The sequence below is a fragment of the Saccopteryx bilineata genome, chromosome 6 (assembly GCF_036850765.1).
Source record: "Saccopteryx bilineata isolate mSacBil1 chromosome 6, mSacBil1_pri_phased_curated, whole genome shotgun sequence".
Taxonomy (NCBI): Eukaryota; Metazoa; Chordata; class Mammalia; order Chiroptera; family Emballonuridae; genus Saccopteryx; species Saccopteryx bilineata.
In genome coordinates this window covers 17,112,271-17,129,098 of record NC_089495.1, presented here as the reverse complement: position 1 = coordinate 17,129,098, position 16,828 = coordinate 17,112,271, and the positions used below count along the sequence as shown (strand labels likewise).

General features: G+C 38.4%; 1 protein-coding gene across 1 annotated transcript in view; it reads right to left on the bottom strand.

Moving 5' to 3' along the window:
- Positions 1-4,443: 4,443 nt before the first annotated feature.
- The window catches only part of ASAH1 (N-acylsphingosine amidohydrolase 1), a 33,853-nt gene continuing 21,468 nt past the window's right edge, over positions 4,444-16,828 (bottom strand). The window contains exons 6-14 of the mRNA XM_066234274.1: positions 14,503-14,577; positions 13,233-13,278; positions 12,279-12,423; positions 11,681-11,735; positions 11,470-11,551; positions 8,332-8,463; positions 8,109-8,232; positions 7,630-7,686; positions 4,444-6,539 (exon numbers count right to left, since the gene is read on the bottom strand). Of these exons, the coding sequence (XP_066090371.1) occupies positions 6,450-6,539; positions 7,630-7,686; positions 8,109-8,232; positions 8,332-8,463; positions 11,470-11,551; positions 11,681-11,735; positions 12,279-12,423; positions 13,233-13,278; positions 14,503-14,577 (806 nt within the window). The 3' untranslated portion in view covers positions 4,444-6,449. The remainder of the gene's footprint in view (positions 6,540-7,629; positions 7,687-8,108; positions 8,233-8,331; positions 8,464-11,469; positions 11,552-11,680; positions 11,736-12,278; positions 12,424-13,232; positions 13,279-14,502; positions 14,578-16,828) is intronic.

Below are 16,828 nucleotides of genomic sequence, written 5' to 3'. Positions count from 1 at the left end.
CGCACCCCCAAAAATGTTTGAGACAGAGGAATAGAGTTTAAACTACAAAATTAGAACTTTAAATTTTCGATTATATAATTTTAAGTTTCACCTTGAATTATATCACATATAACTGTCCCTGGTGTTTTTTCATTTTGCCACCACCAGTTGTCAAATTGATATTATATAGGTGTTCAGTAGGTGAATTCTAATAACTTTTTTTGTGATCCATCATTGAATTCTATTATATTTGAGTATTATTTCTGGTAATATCTAGGAAAAGACATATTTTAGAACATAAATGTTTACTAATGTGGTATTCAGTGGTCATCTTAGATTTTCATATAGAAAATTTCTATACCTTCTACAGGACTGCCAGGATTCAAAAACTCAATTTCTGTAACATTATATATTGTAGTTCAACGTTTTGTTTGTTTTTGTTTCGGAAGCACAATTCTGTAACACATCTGTACATTTGTATACTGGATTGTGTGCTCACCACCCCAAGTCAAATAGTTAAGCTTTTCTTATAAATATTAGCAGTCATTTTAATACATGAGAGCCCTTTTGTTCTTGAGCTTAAAATTCTTTCACAGATATTTGGACAGTATTATAGTAAAGCTAAGAGGTAGTATTACTATGACATTTAGAAATATGATGCACAAAACATGCTGATGCTGTTTAACCCCCTGTATTCCTCATCTTCCTACTTGCAAAACAAAAGAATTGGCCTGGATCCAAGGATGGTTTTAGTATTTATATTATCAAATGGTTACTAGTTATATCTTTCAAAGGAAGATTTATGAAAAGAATTTAAAATGGAAATATGTAAGCAATTGTACAAATAATTACATTTATTAAAGTCACTGAACAAGGAAGTATTGAAAACCTAGTGTCTCTTTATTTCATAACAAATTTGGGATTCAGTTACAAGGATCCATGTGACCTCAACTTTTGTCAATCATTTCACGATTTACAAGGGTCTGGCCCATTCCCTTGGTATGGTGGCACAGCCTAAAAAGTATAGAGTTGTTACTTAAGAGCTGTCTTACTGGGGCATGTTCTTCAAACCAGACTGCATCGCGTGGAAGAAGGGTGCTACTGTGGAGTAACATTTCCTTCCTATGCCCTCTAGGGCTGCCAAGATTTTTCTTCTGAGAAAGAGACAGGGAGGGTGGGGGAGGGAGAGGGTGGAGAGAGAGAAGCATCAACTTGTAGTTGCATAACTTTAGTTGTTCATTGATTGTTTTGCCTTGACAGGGAGAGGGTGGGGTGGGGGGGCTTAGCTCGAGCCAGCATCCCTGGGAACGCATTGATAAAATTCTGCATTCAGGTTGGCACCCCTGCGCTCAAGCCACTGACCTCGGGGTTTTGAACCTGGGACCTCAAGTATCCCAAGTCGATGCTCTATCACTGTGCCAGCACCTGTCAGGTGTCACTAAGAATTTTTAAAACATGCAATGCCTGACTATTTAGTTAGGGTCACTGACCTCTTTTCCTTTCAGTAGTCAAGAAAAAAAATGACAACAGCTTAAATAGCCATGTGGTATATGAATGCCCTGTCTGGAACCATACATTTATAGGGTATATGATAAGAATTGCATCTTATTGGTCATGTCACATAATAAGTTTGCATCTGCCTGGCCTGTGGTGTTGCAGTAGATAGGGCATTGACCTGGAATGCAGAAGTCGCTGGTTTGAAACCCAGGCTTGCCCGGTCCAGGCACATACAACAAGCAAGAAGCAAGCAATGAACACCTAAAGTGAGGCAACAATGAATTGATACTTCCTTGTTCTCCCCTCCTTTGTAAGATCAATAAATAAATCTTTAAAAAAATAATGGAATTAGAGAATCACCATTTTAAAAAAATAAGTTTGTCTAATTGATTAATTTTTGGTGCCAGAAATCTTATGTACAAGAATAGGCGGGCACCTGGTTTTTTAAAAAGCCACTTTGGAGCAAAAAATGTAATTTATTATTTTTTTGTAAATTATACCTATTTTTTGGTCAGGTTGGCAAAAAATATACTTTTTGGTGTGCCACAGAATTTTGGTAATTAGGTGTGCCACGAGATGATAAAGGTTGAAAATCACTGCTCTAGCTTTCTAAAATCTTAAGTCGGATGTTTGATAGCCCCATGCCTAACTTCAGATGATGTTTTAAATTAGTCTTCCAACCTAGAAATTCTAGAATTTCTGTCTGGTGAGATTCAAGACATTCATGTGGAAATATATTGATAGTCTGATCATATTTAAATGTTGGCACTCCCCAAGACGTAATCTGTTGATCTTTCAGTTACACTTTTGTAACCTTGGTGATCTTATAACTTGAAATATTTATAATCTGTCTACTTCCAAGTTTTAATACAACCTCCCTTACCCCTCAAACTTGGGTTCTTTTGAATGTCCAGTTGGTTTCTTGAACTTAATATGACTTTTTATATTCTGGTTAATCCTTTGTCAAACATTTATTGCATATATTTTCTCCAGACTGTGCTTTGCATTTTCATTTATCTTTCCAAAAAAGATGTAATTATGATAATATCTTTTTAAAAATGTACTTTATGTCCTAAGAAGTTACATTTGCCTATACCGAAGTCATTGAGGTTTTCTTCCTGTTTTGTTCTAGATGTTTTATACTTACAGCTTTTCCATTTAAATATATCAGCAGTTGGGGGTAGGGGTAGTTTGTATGGTGTGAAGTAAGGATCTAGGTTTATTTTCTCCCCAGATAGACATCCATTGACACTGCTTGTTGAAAAACTCATCATGCTCTGTTAAATCATCTTACCCCTTTGTGGAAATGAATTGGCCATGTACGTGTAGATCTAGGTACTGAATTCACTAGGGTCTACAAAACCCACAAGAATTTAATTTACAGTGGTCGTCGTGTCCTCGGGCCCTGGCAGAAGTAAATTAAATCCTCTCTGAAAGAACCCACCTTCAACCCAGTCCTCAAGAGGATTTCCACAGAAAATACCCCGTGGAAGTATGTGCTGCTGTCACAAATAAGAAACAAACACAAGGAAAGAAGGCAGCAAACGTGAACTAGCAGACACGGTGCTATCAGATCTGCAGAGGTTTCAGATTGCACTATGAAGCCCAGAATATAAATTTTTTAATAAGTTCAAAGAAATAAAATTATTTTAAATGAGTAAAGACCAATAATTTATACTAAATTTACCTAGATTTGTAAAAGAGCCAAGTATTCAGTGTATAAAAAAAAAAAACGAATTCGAAACAAAAGCTCTAATAGATTTGTCACAACAGAATTGGTTACTTAACTGAAAGACAGATGTAAAGAAATTTTACAGAATGAACGCTACAGATATGAGAAGAAGATAGGTTCTATCTTAGAAAACAGACAAGCAGGTTTAACGTGCATGGAACTGGAGTTCCAGAAGGAAAAGAAAGATCGGGCAGAAGTGATACCAAAGAGATGGTGGCTCAGAATTTCCAGAATAATGAGAAATAGCCATCCACTGATCAACAAATCCAACAGGTTCTAAAGAAGAAAAATACTTTAAAAGTTAATATTCAGAAATACATTGAAACTTAAGAATTACAAAGAAAAAACATCCTAAAAGCAATGAAAAGACAGTACCTTCAAATGAATATTGGATCAACAACTTGCTTCTCAATAGTGATACTCAGAATTAACAGTTTAATCTACAATTCTACACTCAGCAGAAATTTCCTTCAAAGTAAAGACATTTCAAACAGTCTGAATATTGTTCTTGTCAGTAGACTAAAATCTTCATTCAGCAAAAGGAAAATGATGCCAGGTGGAAAGGTGAGAAGGAAAATGAACTATTAATATAAAAACGTATACAAGTCTAAACCATCATTCTCTATGTGCAACAGTGTCTTTTTGGGAATCGAGAAAATACAAATAGAACAAGGTAAGTTAGGCAGTGAGTAAATTGAGTTCAAGTACTCAAACCTTTTGTATACTTTTGTAAATACACAGGTATTTAACCTTTAATATAAACAGACATGGTCCAACTAATAGGGTAACCACTATAAATACAGATACGGTGTTTCTTCCATACTTATGGAGGAAAAAATAGAATTTAAAAATATGTCCTCAGCGCTAGCCAGATACCTCAGTTGGTTAATGTTGACCCCGAAGTGCAGAGGTTGCCGGTTTGATAGCCGGTCAGGGAATATACAGGAATCGTTCAATATTGTTCTCTCTCTCTCTCCCCCCTCCTTTCCTCTCTGGCTAAAATCAATAAATAAAAATAAAGTTTAAAAATATATGTCCAGGGAAGAAGATAATTCAAAAAAGACAGGATAATTAGAAGGCAGTGGGAACAGATCTAAGAAGTAGATACTGACAAGTGATTCTGGTAAATGTACAGTAGACTAAGTGCTCCACTAAACAAGCTAGGTTGTTGGACTTGTAAAAAGGCACACCAGAGAATACTAATCCCCTCCACCCCTAAAAACACCTGGATGGAATCTTGGCTTGAACCCCTTCTGTTTATTTGATTTTGAGAAAGTAGGATTACAAGTATAACAGGTTAATTGAGAAGGTGAAATAAGATGATTTATGTGAAGCATGTGTCACAACGCCTGATAATAAGTTCTCTATAATTAGTTATGCTAGAGCTCTTGTGTGAAGGAAGGAATATAGGTCTGACTCAGCTGTCCATTTTAAATCAAACTCCCTAAAACTAGGCGGGGAAATTATAGCCCATGGTTCAGATCTGACCTGTCCTGGCTTATTATCCATTATTTCTAAAATGCACTCTCATTAATGCCCTCTCCAAATTGAAATAGTAACATTATCCAGGGGACCCATTGTCAACATCTCTATAAACATCCCCCTAGTCATCTTTCTATACTCTAAATAGATACCTAGTTAGGCATAAACATATATAAAGTATTATGTAAATAGGCTTATATGATATAATTCTATAAACTTGTTACCACTAAACAGTGCTACCTCAAATTTTAATACCAGTTATTTTCTCCAAATGCTTTTAGTCCTGAGGATTTTAAAACAATTAGTACCTTACTCTATTGTGTACATCAAAAGCTACTTTAGAAAAATAATACAAAAGTTTACCTTCATTTTTGTAAGAAGGACAAAATCCTAAGTAAATTTTTAAAAATTAATCAAATCCTATTTTGACACAAATCGTCTTGTAATTCTTCTCGCTTCAGTAAGATATTGGCATCACTACATATTTGAGGGAACAGAAATACCCTCCGGTCTGGGAGGAAAAGCTCTTGAACACGCACATGGGCCGATAATGTAAACAAGTGGTAAGGATTAGTCATGTAAAATTGTAACCATTTAGACAAGCTGAGTCACCCACTTACATAACTCTTGTGATTTAATGCAGACAAATTCAGCTTTGATTTTTCCATAATAACCCCCACCCTCAAACCAACATGTAGGTAACAATTAGCATACAAGACTGGCTGACACTACTTCCCATGACTACTGAATGTCATGAATACAACTGATATGGAAATGAAGTGGATACAGACATGCCCAACTGGCACGCAGTTCACAGTTAATCATGAAAGTTTGAAAAGTTAACAAGTTTGATTAGCATTTTTCAAAAATACTGATTTCTGAAAAACATTTTTATACATTATACTTAATTTTTAAAAAATACATACTAATTAGGAGGAAAAACTCAAAATCTCTTAAGTGGATGATACCTAGGAAAGTTTAAAATGGGTTCACCACCCATTTTCCACAAGTCTGACCTGTTTGTTTACTACAGATTCACAGAACCTGGGACTTGGTTTCTGAAGCTAACTTTCTGGGGTTTCTGGGAGGTAGGGTAACTCTGAAAAAGGAAACACAATCATTCTGTGTATACAAGACTGCCTCGCATACTGATTACTTCATGAACCCCAAAAAGGACTTCTCTTCAGAGTCAAAGGCCCAGGTATTGCCCATTAAGAAATATACAATTGAATGTCTCATCTCCCTCTAATCAAAGTTAATGAAATAATACTGCTGTCACAAACAGCAAAAAACAATGGTATATTAACTTAAATAGCACTTAGTACCTGGAGGAAAAGACTGCAATACAGAAAAACATACAAATACGTGGATCAAGGTGAAATACAATACTGGGGACGATTTGCTGTAACTTGTTACACAGGTGGCCTGAATTCAGTGCCCACAGAGACTCCGGCTTCGTCTATGGATGTGGTCCCACTCAAGTGTCCATCCTCATCCTCAAATGTCAGGTGAAATGACACTCAGCAAATTCTAAATGACTGTGTACTTCACTTAAATTATCTGCAAGTAAGAACAACCAATTGTTACGGCGCAAAGAGTCTGTGAATTGTAAACATACCAAGCCGGACAAGCTCATGTCTCACAGACCACCTGGCCTGAGTCTTAGTTTTCGGTCAGAGATCAGCCGCTGCACTTGAGTCGGCCACCTGTGAGCTCCCATCTCGATGTCGTAGTGCACTCTGGTCGGCCGGGTGTGTGCTCACCAGCCGATACAAGGGTCTGGGCAATCCCGCAGGTAGGTTTCAAATTGACCTTTGACAACGTCCATCAAGGTTGTGAATACAGTCAGCTGAAAGGAAAGTTATTTATACTTTAAGGATGTTTACGATTCTGAGGTGTCCTGATTCACATTAGCTATTCTTTACTTGAACTGCTCTACGAAGTTAGTTACTTAATATTAAAGGGTTAATATTAAATATTACACTATATAAAAGTGAACATATAAATATCCATCTAATAAGTTAGTAATAAAAACTGACTTCAGTAGACTGTTCTTGCAGGCTGTGACTATAAACAGGCGTGGGAGGGAATCTTCAGTTCTTTACAAGGTCTGCTCAGCACCAATGCGGAAAGACGTACTTAACCTTCCACCTAGAATCCGGGGGCCCGCAGAGCCTCGTGGGGTACTGGGAGGCTGTGGCTCTCCTTATCCTTAAAGCATATATGGTGGGGCCGTGATGCGGCCCTGCAGGTCACAGGCAACAGACAGAGGGAGGCACAGGGACTCTGAAGGCATGGTGAGGGCTGCAGGGAGGCTTCCCACGGGAGCCAGGTCTCAGCCGTGCCCCTGGTGGGAGGAGTCTGTTCCGGCAGCGGTAATGGAGGCATGCTGGTTTTAGGGAGGGATAGGGAAAGTACCAAAGAAGAGAACAAATAGGAAAGTCTGGATGTGTATATCGAGGATACTCAAGGGGGGACTATAGGCGAATTGGAAGATTAGGAAACATTTTCCATTTTTTAGCTATCGTGTGGGGAAAAGATAAAAATAAAAATTACAAAGTTTAGGAGAAACTGTGGTCCACCAAGACAGAAAGCTCTATCTTAAGATGGACTTCAGACTTCGGTCGAGTTTTAGGTGTTAGCATAGTATGTAATGACAGGGAGACGTCAAGACTAAAATGCTACACTTAGTTTAGGGCCATGTAAATAAAATTTGGAAACAAGGCTGATCAAATTGGACATCCAAGCAGCAGAGAGCAGTTTCTTTGTCACATCCTAACAGTTACTATTTTAGTCACTCACACAAAAACATTTTTAAAAATCAGCCTTAAGTGGAACATGATTTGGGATTCTAGCTGTGATTTCTCCAAGGCAACAGGATAAGATAAAACACAGGACTGAACTCCTTCCCTAAAAGCAAATACATATATTTAAAATACCTTGTTGAGGACAGGTTTTGTTGACAGGATATCATATATGGTGGTTAATGAGATATTCTGAAACAAAAAACAGTTTGTTCAGTATATGAAATACAGACAACAACAGCCCTATCTACACAAATGGGTCATTAAAATGAAGACATTCTTCACTTCGCTCCCCAAACCCCTAAACGATTTCCCTTGGGGTTGCTGTTAGAAACAGGTAAAATGTATCACTTTTTCAAATTCTTCCTCCCCTTTTAATTCTTCCCTGCTTGTCATTTAACTTCACCGTATAGTGTCCAGAATTAGAATAAAGGAAGTAGAGCAAAATCTTGCTCTTTAAATTAAAAACAAAACAAAAACTCAGTAGGGACTGCCCATTGATACTGGATAATATGAGGTTTCTAAATTCTATGAAAGCCAAAGAAAAATGCCAGAACTAATATCTTTAATGGTCGCCATTTCTTTCTATATGTGACACTGTGAATGTTACTTACCTCTTGGCTTGTCTGGTTTAGACACAACTTTGCAGCTGTTCTGCGGTCATCAAGGAATAAGGGATTTTTCCAACGGTCATAATTAGTTTCTACCACATACCATTTACCCTGCTTGGGGTTGAGTCTAGATACAAAAAGAGATTCCTCTCAGGCTTCATGCCTTAAACCTGCACATACGTCAGTCTATGCTTTATTTCTTCTTCGCTTTAACAAACATACTTACTCATATACATCCAAAGATTTTTTCCTTTCTCGTGTAATCACACAGCCTTCCCCAGATTTGTTGCCTCCCAAGATAAAATATGCCGGGGCCAGTATCTTCGTTTTGATCAGTATATTCTTAGCTTCTTCATAACTACATACAAACATTTTTTAAAAGGAAAACATTTTTAGTTGTCTTGGAATGGAAATTTTTTAAACTTCGAAACTAAGCAAAAACAAATATCTGAGGAACCACAAATCCCATTAACAAAATGGATAAAAATTGTGTGATAATCTCAATAGATGCAGAAAAAGCACTTGACAAAATTCAATAGACATTTATGATAAAAAAAGAAAAACTCTCCACAATATGGGTACAGATGGAATATAGCTCAACAGAATAAAGACCACACACGACAAGCCCACACCTAACATCGTATTCAATGGTGAAACACTGAGTGCTTTTTCTCTAAGATTAGGACCAAGACAAAGATGCCCACTCAACACTTTTATGCAATATAGTATTGCAGTATTAGCCAGAGCAATTATGCAAGAAATAAAAGGCACACAAATCAGAACGGAAGCAGTAAAACTGTTGCTATTTGCAGATAACATAAGAAAATCCTAAAGACTTCATACACACACATACACACAACTATTAGAATAGATACAGTAAAGTTGCAGGATAAAATCAAAGTATAAAAATCAGTAGCTATGTACTGATAATGAACAGTAAGAATGAGAAGTTAACAATTGCATAAAAAACTACCAAGGAGTAAATTAACCCAAGAAGTGAAAGACCTGTACACTGAAAACAATAAGACATTGATGAAAGAAATGGAAAGATATTCCATGGTCACAGATTAGGAAATAAATATTGTTAAAATGTTCACACTACCCCAAAGCAACCTACAGTCAATGCAATCCCTGTCAAAATGCCAATGGCATTTTTTCACAAAAGAAAAACAAAACAATTCTAAAGTTTATATGGAGCCATGAAAAACCTTGAATAGCAAATGCAATCTTGAGAAAGAACAAAACTGGAGACATCACACTTCCTGATTTCAAATTACCATATTTCCCCATGTATGAGACGCACCTTAATTTTGGGGCCCGAATTTTGAAAAAAAAAATGTATTACATGAAGTTATTGAACTTAAGTTTTATTCATCATAAAATTCATACAACTCCTCATCACGGTCAAAACTCCCATCCATTAGCTTGTCCTCATCTGTGTCTGATGACGAACCACGGTCTTCAACAATGAGTGCAAAAACAAGTGCAAGAAAGAGAGAAATGCAAGAAAAAAAATCTACAGCCACTGTATAAGACGCACCCAGTTTTTAGAACCAAAATTTTCAAAAACGGGTGCATCTTAAACATGGGGAAATATGGTATATTACAAAGCTATAGTAAAACAGTATGATAACTGGCAGAAAACAAACACACAGCTCAATGGAACAGACTAGAGAACCCCAAAATAAACCCATGAAATATATAGTCAATTAATTTACAACAAAGAACCAAGAATGCCCAATGGGGAAAGGACAGTCTCTTCAAAAATGATACTGGGAAAACTGGACAGCCACTTGCAAAAAGAGGAAATGTGGACCACTACCTTACACCATATAAAAAAATCAACTCAAAATGGATTAAAGACTTAAATATAAGACCTGAAAGCATAAAATTCCAGAAGAATACAGAAGCAGTAAGCTCTCTGACATTGATCATGACTATGATTTTTTTGGATTTGACACCAAAAATAAAAAATAAGCAAGTGTAACTACATCAAACTCAAAAGCTTCTGCACAGCAAAAACAAACAAAAAAACTCATAAACAAAATGAAAAGGAAACCTAAATGGAAGAAACACTTGCAAATTATGTGTCTGATAAGGGGTTACTATCCAAAATATATAAAGAACTCATGCAACTCAATAGCAAAAAACCCAAACAATCTTATTAAAAAGTGGGCAGAGGTTCTGATTAGACATTTTTCCAAAGAAGACATACAGATAGCCACAACGTACATGAAAAGGTGCTGAATCAGGGACACGCAAATCAAAACCCTAGTGGGATATACCTCACACCTGTTAGAATGGCTTTTATCAAAACGACAAGACAGAACAAGTGATGGTGAGGATGTGGATAAAGGGGAACGCTTGAGCACTGTTGGCTGGAATCTGAACTGGTGCAACCACTATGGAAACTGGTATGAAGGTTCCTTAAAATCTGAAAATAAAACTACTATATGGCCTGACCTGTGGTGGCACAGTGGATAAAGTGTCAACCTGGAAACGCTGAGGTTGCCGGTTCAAAACCCTGGGCTTGCCTGGTCAAGGCACGTATGGGAGTTGATGCTTTCTGCTCCTCCCCCTTCTCTCTCTCTCTCCCCCCTGTCTATAATGAATAAATAAAATCTTTATAAAAAAATTAAAAAAAAAACTACTATATGATTCACCAACTTTGGGAGTACGTAGCTGAAGAAAATGAAATAATTCAAAAAGATATATGCACCTCCATGTTCACTGCAGCATATTTACAATAGCCAAAACAGGGAAATAAACTCAGTTTCTTTCAATGGAGGAATGGATAAAGAAAATGTGTGCATACACACACAATGGAATATTATTCGGCCGTAAAAAAAGGATATCTTGACATTTGTGACCATGTAGACAGACCTTAAGGGCATTAAGTGAAATAAACCAGACAGCAAAAGACAAATACCATAGGACCTAAATTATATGTAGTAAAAACAAAATAACAAACTAAACTCATAGATCTAGAGAACAGATTAGCAGTTGCCAGAGACAGTCCGAGGTGGGATGGGGTTGGTGAAATGGGTGAAGGGGGTCAAGGAAAAACGTTGAGTTATAAAATAACTAAATCCTGGGGGTGTAATACACAGCAGGGTTACTATAGTTAATACTGTAGTGTATATTTGAAAGTTGCTAAAAATAAATGTTAGAAGTTCTCACAAGGAAAGAAAATTTTATAACTGTGGTGGTGAATGTTACCTAGATTTATTGTGATCATTCTGCAATATTTACAAATGTCAAAATATTTTGTATAGCTTAAACTAATGTTATATATCAATTATATCAGTAAAAATATTTTAAAATAAAATATAAAATTTTAAAATAAAACAACCCAACAGATTACCTTGTGCTGTTTTCCAGAACTGCTCTGGTAAGAAACCCTATCCACATTGCATCTTTCTTTCCCAAAATCCATTCTATGACACCTGGAAGAGACCAAACACACAGCGTCTCAGGACCTCGAAGGGGTGAGACTATTACCCAGAATGTAGCGTCTAGCTCTCCTCTTAAAACATCTACGAAGTACCCGTTTCATTTAACAACTGTCTACTTACCCATATAACCACCATTTGTGCTGAAACGCTCATTCAGTGTAAGACTAAAGAGTCCCTGAGAAAAAAACGAAGGAGTGAAGTCAGAAACTGAGACCGTCCTGTCTGAGTTCCTCTCACTGTACTTTATATGGTACACCAAGACCTGGCTCGGGTAAATGGGGAATGCAAAGATAAATCAAAACCACAACAATATCACCTGTTAACAGAGCTTTTTTAGAAATTCAAAGCACCTTCACACCCAGTGTGTGAGATGAGTAGGACAGGTGTTATTAGCCCTATGTTTCTAACAACGAACAGCAGTGCAGAGATTTCATGCCCAACGTGTCTGAGGTGCAGACCCGAGACCAGATTCCAGATTGATATTCTCAGCTCTTGGCATCCAGCCACGGGCTTTTCCCCCCCAGAAAGGGCTCAGAAACCTTCATTTCCTCTGTACTCTGCCGTGTGAGCTCACACCGATGAAGGTGACAAGAAGCACAAAGGATGAACAAGGGCGTCCCATTCTTTCTAGGTCCTCACTTCCTTAGATCCACCCTTCTCACAGAGCGAGCGCAGGACACAGAGTACCTGTACAATTTCAGAGCAGTAGAACCCTTACTGGTTTGAATCCTGTTAACACGCCCACGTAGCCAGCGAAGCTGGAGGCCTTGAAGACGGTTTTATTGTTCCTTTGGAAGTCCAAGTTGACTGTTAAAGGTTTTAGCTCCTCAGTTACGACCCAGGTGTTATTATTTATATTCCACCTGCAAAAGACAAACTTTAGTGACATTTAGAAACAGTGACAATAATGATGAATATGATGATGGCCAGGCATTGTACTAGGTACTTTATTTAATCCCTAAGGATCAATGCTAACAAGAACTTTGTGTGAGAGGGGGAGGGGGTTGGGAGGCCTGGGTGAATAAGGTGAGGGGATTAAGCAAAAATAAATCCGATACAGACAACAGTGTGGGGGTTACCAGAGAGAAAGGGGATGGGAGGATGCAGAAGAGGACCAAGGGGGACAGATGGTGATGGAGGGAGACTTGACGTGGGGTGGTGACCGCACAGCACAATATACAGATAACGTATCATTGAATTATACACTTGAAACCTGTGTACTATTATTAACCAATGTCACACCGATAAATTCAATAAGAAAAAGAACCTTGCTATACGGGTGGTTTTATCCTCAGTTCTTCACCTGACAAAACTGAAGCTCATGGAAGGTAAGTAGTTCTTCCAATTTAACAGCCAATAAATAGCAAACTGCAGGTTCAAGTTTTTTCAGAAAGATCAAGAAGACATAAAATAGAACACTGTTCTTCCTTTGGAGCAATAAACTAGATATGCATCTGGGGCCTCCAGGCATGCTCCAGATTTCCGTTCACCACATGCAACGCAGTCACAGACTTGCAGAAACCTGAGTGAGCGAGTGCCCCCCTCTTGTCTCAAAACTAAGGAATCCACTCTCTTCACTCCGGTCACACCTGCTGCATGACTTGGGACTTCTCATCGGTGTAATACAATCTACTCTTCTGAAGGACTGATGCACACCATTTTTTTTACTTACCCAAGAAATATTCCAAAATCCATGTTCCGCCCATGTATTAAATGACCTAATTGAAAGTAAGTGAAAGAGAGAGGTAGGAGCTGTTATGACCTTACATCAAGCTGGACACTTAATTTTGGTTAACTGAGATTCCCAACTGTTAAATCCAATAAGAGTTAAGCAGCATCCTGATACTGTAAGTCTTAAAATCAAACTGTTGTCTCTGTTACATCAGCCAGATGCCCCCACAATCCCCGAGGACACAGGGTTCCAGGAAAGATTAGCACATGGGAAACGGACCAGTGGTCATTCTTTGGTCCGCTATGACATGGTCCTAGCTGGACATAGCTATTCTAGCCTCACTTAATGTGCCTTGCCAACATGCTTCAGGCATTGTCATCTACAGATGGGCACCTGAAGGATAGGCACAGGCAGCCTATACCGAAGCACAGGTCAAAAACAAGAGTGAGTCAGGGTACATCATCCTGTGTCCTGTACTCTCGGGATCTGCCCGGAAAACATGGGACAGTGAGGATGCTCTATGGGGCGGGGGGTCCCTTGGCTGAGAAATGATGGAGATTTGTCCTGGGCTTCCAGGCCGGGATCCTTATGCATATGACGATAATGAAGCGCCCTGTGAGTGCTTATAGCAAATCCTGAGGACGGGTGTGAGCAGACTGTGAGGAGAGGCAAGCACGGCTCTAGTCCCGAAACACTTCTTTGCGTTTCTGAATTCAACTTTAGTAAGTATTACAGTAGTCTTAAAATAAGGATAGTTTTCAGTTGCCTTTTAAGCCTGACCTGGTGGTGGCGTAGTGGATAGAGCGTCGGACTGGGATGCGGAAGGACCCAGGTTCGAGACCCCGAGGTCGCCAGCTTGAGTGCGGGCTCATCTGGTTTGAGCGAGGCTCACCAGCTTGGACCCAAGGTCGCTGGCTCCAGCAAGGGGTTGCTCAGCCTGCTGAAGGCCCGCGGTCAAGGCACATGTGAGAAAGCAATCAATGAACAACTAAGGTGTTGCACCGCGCAATGAAAAACTAATGATTGATGCTTCTCATCTCTCTCTGTTACTGTCTGTCTGTCCCTGTCTATCCCTCTCTCTGACTCACTCTCTGTCTCTGTAAAAAATAAATAAATATTTTTAAAAATTTAACGATCCATCAAACTGTGTGCAACATCCTGAGAATCTGCAGAGCAAGCCTCGACCTTACAAGTTCTAATCCCAGTATTTGCCACCTTTTCTCTTGCCCTGCACTTCGCAGCGCCGCCCGCCTGCCCTCAGTGCACTTACCTTTTTTGTCCTCTGCTATTATTGACGTACAGATGGTAAAAAATTCATAGAAAATATTGAATGAAATAATCTCTCCTACAAGAAAATACAGGAAATTTTTGGTTAATATACAGAACCATGACATTCTTAGAAAATTCTTTCTTAAGAAAGGGTTGAACTGGCACCACTGCGAGTTTTTGGCGTCGGCACACCCAGGTGTCTGCCCACCAGCCTGAGAGAGCCTCAACGGCAGGCCAGGTGATGGTGTCTCACCAGCCTGCACACTCTGCGGACAAGGGACAAAGTCCGCAAAGAGGGAACACTTGGGCAAGTGAGACCCCTGGGCGCGCTGGAATTCCAGTACACCAGAATGTCCTCACGCTTTCATCAATATGCTTCATTTTGGTTTTCTTGGGTGACTCAAACATGATAATTGACTACATCTGGCTCTTGTCTGTATACTGAAAAGTATTTTGCCTATATTTTTAGAGTATGACTAATATTTGAATTTAAGAAAAGAAATGCAGGAATAATAAGCTCAGTGCAAAGCTTACCAAGAAAATCCATTGTAAAACATTTGTATTTCTGAACATTCTTCCAAAACTCTAGAATAATAATAATACCACTTGGCATTTAATTTAATGATATAAAACATGCTTTCTCTGTCTTATTTAATGTTAACATGTGAGGCTTAACATGTTTTGCTCACCTCAATTTAATGTTTTATTTACATTTAATTTCTATCTTAGTGAAATTCCACTCATATTTTCTTTTACTATGAATTATCTGTTAATCTCACTCTATTGTTCTCTTGAGATATTTATGTGGTATTCATTTGCTAGAGTTCTTTATATAATAAATGAAAATCTTCTCATATAGGCAGCAAGATATATTTCCTATATGCTAATTATCTTTAATTTGTGTTTAAAGAAGCAAAAACAAAAAAAAACCCTATTTTTTATTGATAAATACTATTGATTTTCAGAAAGTTTCAATCATCTCTCTTGTAAAACCAAGATATATAAGCCACTTAAAATAATTTTATTGTTTGGTAGCTTAAAAATAAAACTTTTGGGCCTGACCTGTGGTGGTACAGTGGATAAAGCATTGACCTGGAATGCTGAGGTTGCCTGTTCAAAACCCCAGGCTTGCCCGGTCAAGGCACATATGAGAAGCAACAACTATGAGTTGATGCTTCCTGCTGTTTACTCCTCCTGCCTTTCTTTCTCTCTATCCTCTCTCTAAAATCAATGAATAAAATCTTTTTTTTTTTTTTTTGTATTTTTCTGAAGTTGGAAACGGGAGGCAGTCAGACAGACTCCCGCATGCGCCCAACCGGGATCCACCTGGCATGCCCACCAGGGGGTGATGCTCCGCCCATCTGGGGCGTTGCTCTGTTGCAACCAGAGCCATTCTAGTGCCTGAGGCAGAGGCCATGGAGCCATCCTCAGTGCCCGGGCCAACTTTGCTCCAATGGAGCCTCGGCTGCGGGAGGGGAAGAGAGAGACAGAGAAGAAGGAGAGGGGGAGGGGTGGAGAAGCAGATGGGTGCTTCTCCTGTGTGCCCTGGCCGGGAATCAAACCCGGGACTCCTGCACGCCAGGCTTACGCTCTACCACTGAGCCAACCAGCCAGGGCCCAAATCTTTAAAAATAAATAAAATAAATCTTTTGGGATGGTAGAAAAAGTCTCATTAAATGAAATTAATTGAAACCAAAATTTTAAAAATGGCTTCCAAAAACATCAATACCTAAGAATATTATGAATATGAAGTATATGGTAAATGTCATGATGGGGGATATGATGAATGCATGGTATGCGAGAACTCTCTAAAAATAAAAAGTGCAGCTCAGAGAAACCAATAACCTAAATAAATATTGAAATTTCATATCCCACGGTCATGGATTGGAAAACTCAGTCGTACAGTCCCACTCAAAATAACAGCAGGCTCTTTTGTCTTGTCAACGCTGACAGGCTGATTCTAAAATTTATATGGAAATTCAAAGGGTCTAGGATGGTTAAGAGAATTTTGAAAAATAAGTTGGAAAACTTACATTCCATACTTTTAAGACTTACTATAGAGCTCTAGTGATTACAGTAGCATGGTAATGGTATACGGAAAGACAGATAAATGAAACTTAACAGAAAGGCCCCAAGCAAAATCACATGTATACAATCCTCTGATTTATATCAAGGGCACCACTAACATTTACTGAGGGAAGGACTGTCTTCCTATGAAATGGTGTTTTGTCAACTGGATATTCCATCTGAGAAAAAACTAAAACTTGACCTTAATTCATACCGTATACAAAAGTGAATTCAAGATAGATGATGTAAAAGTAAATATA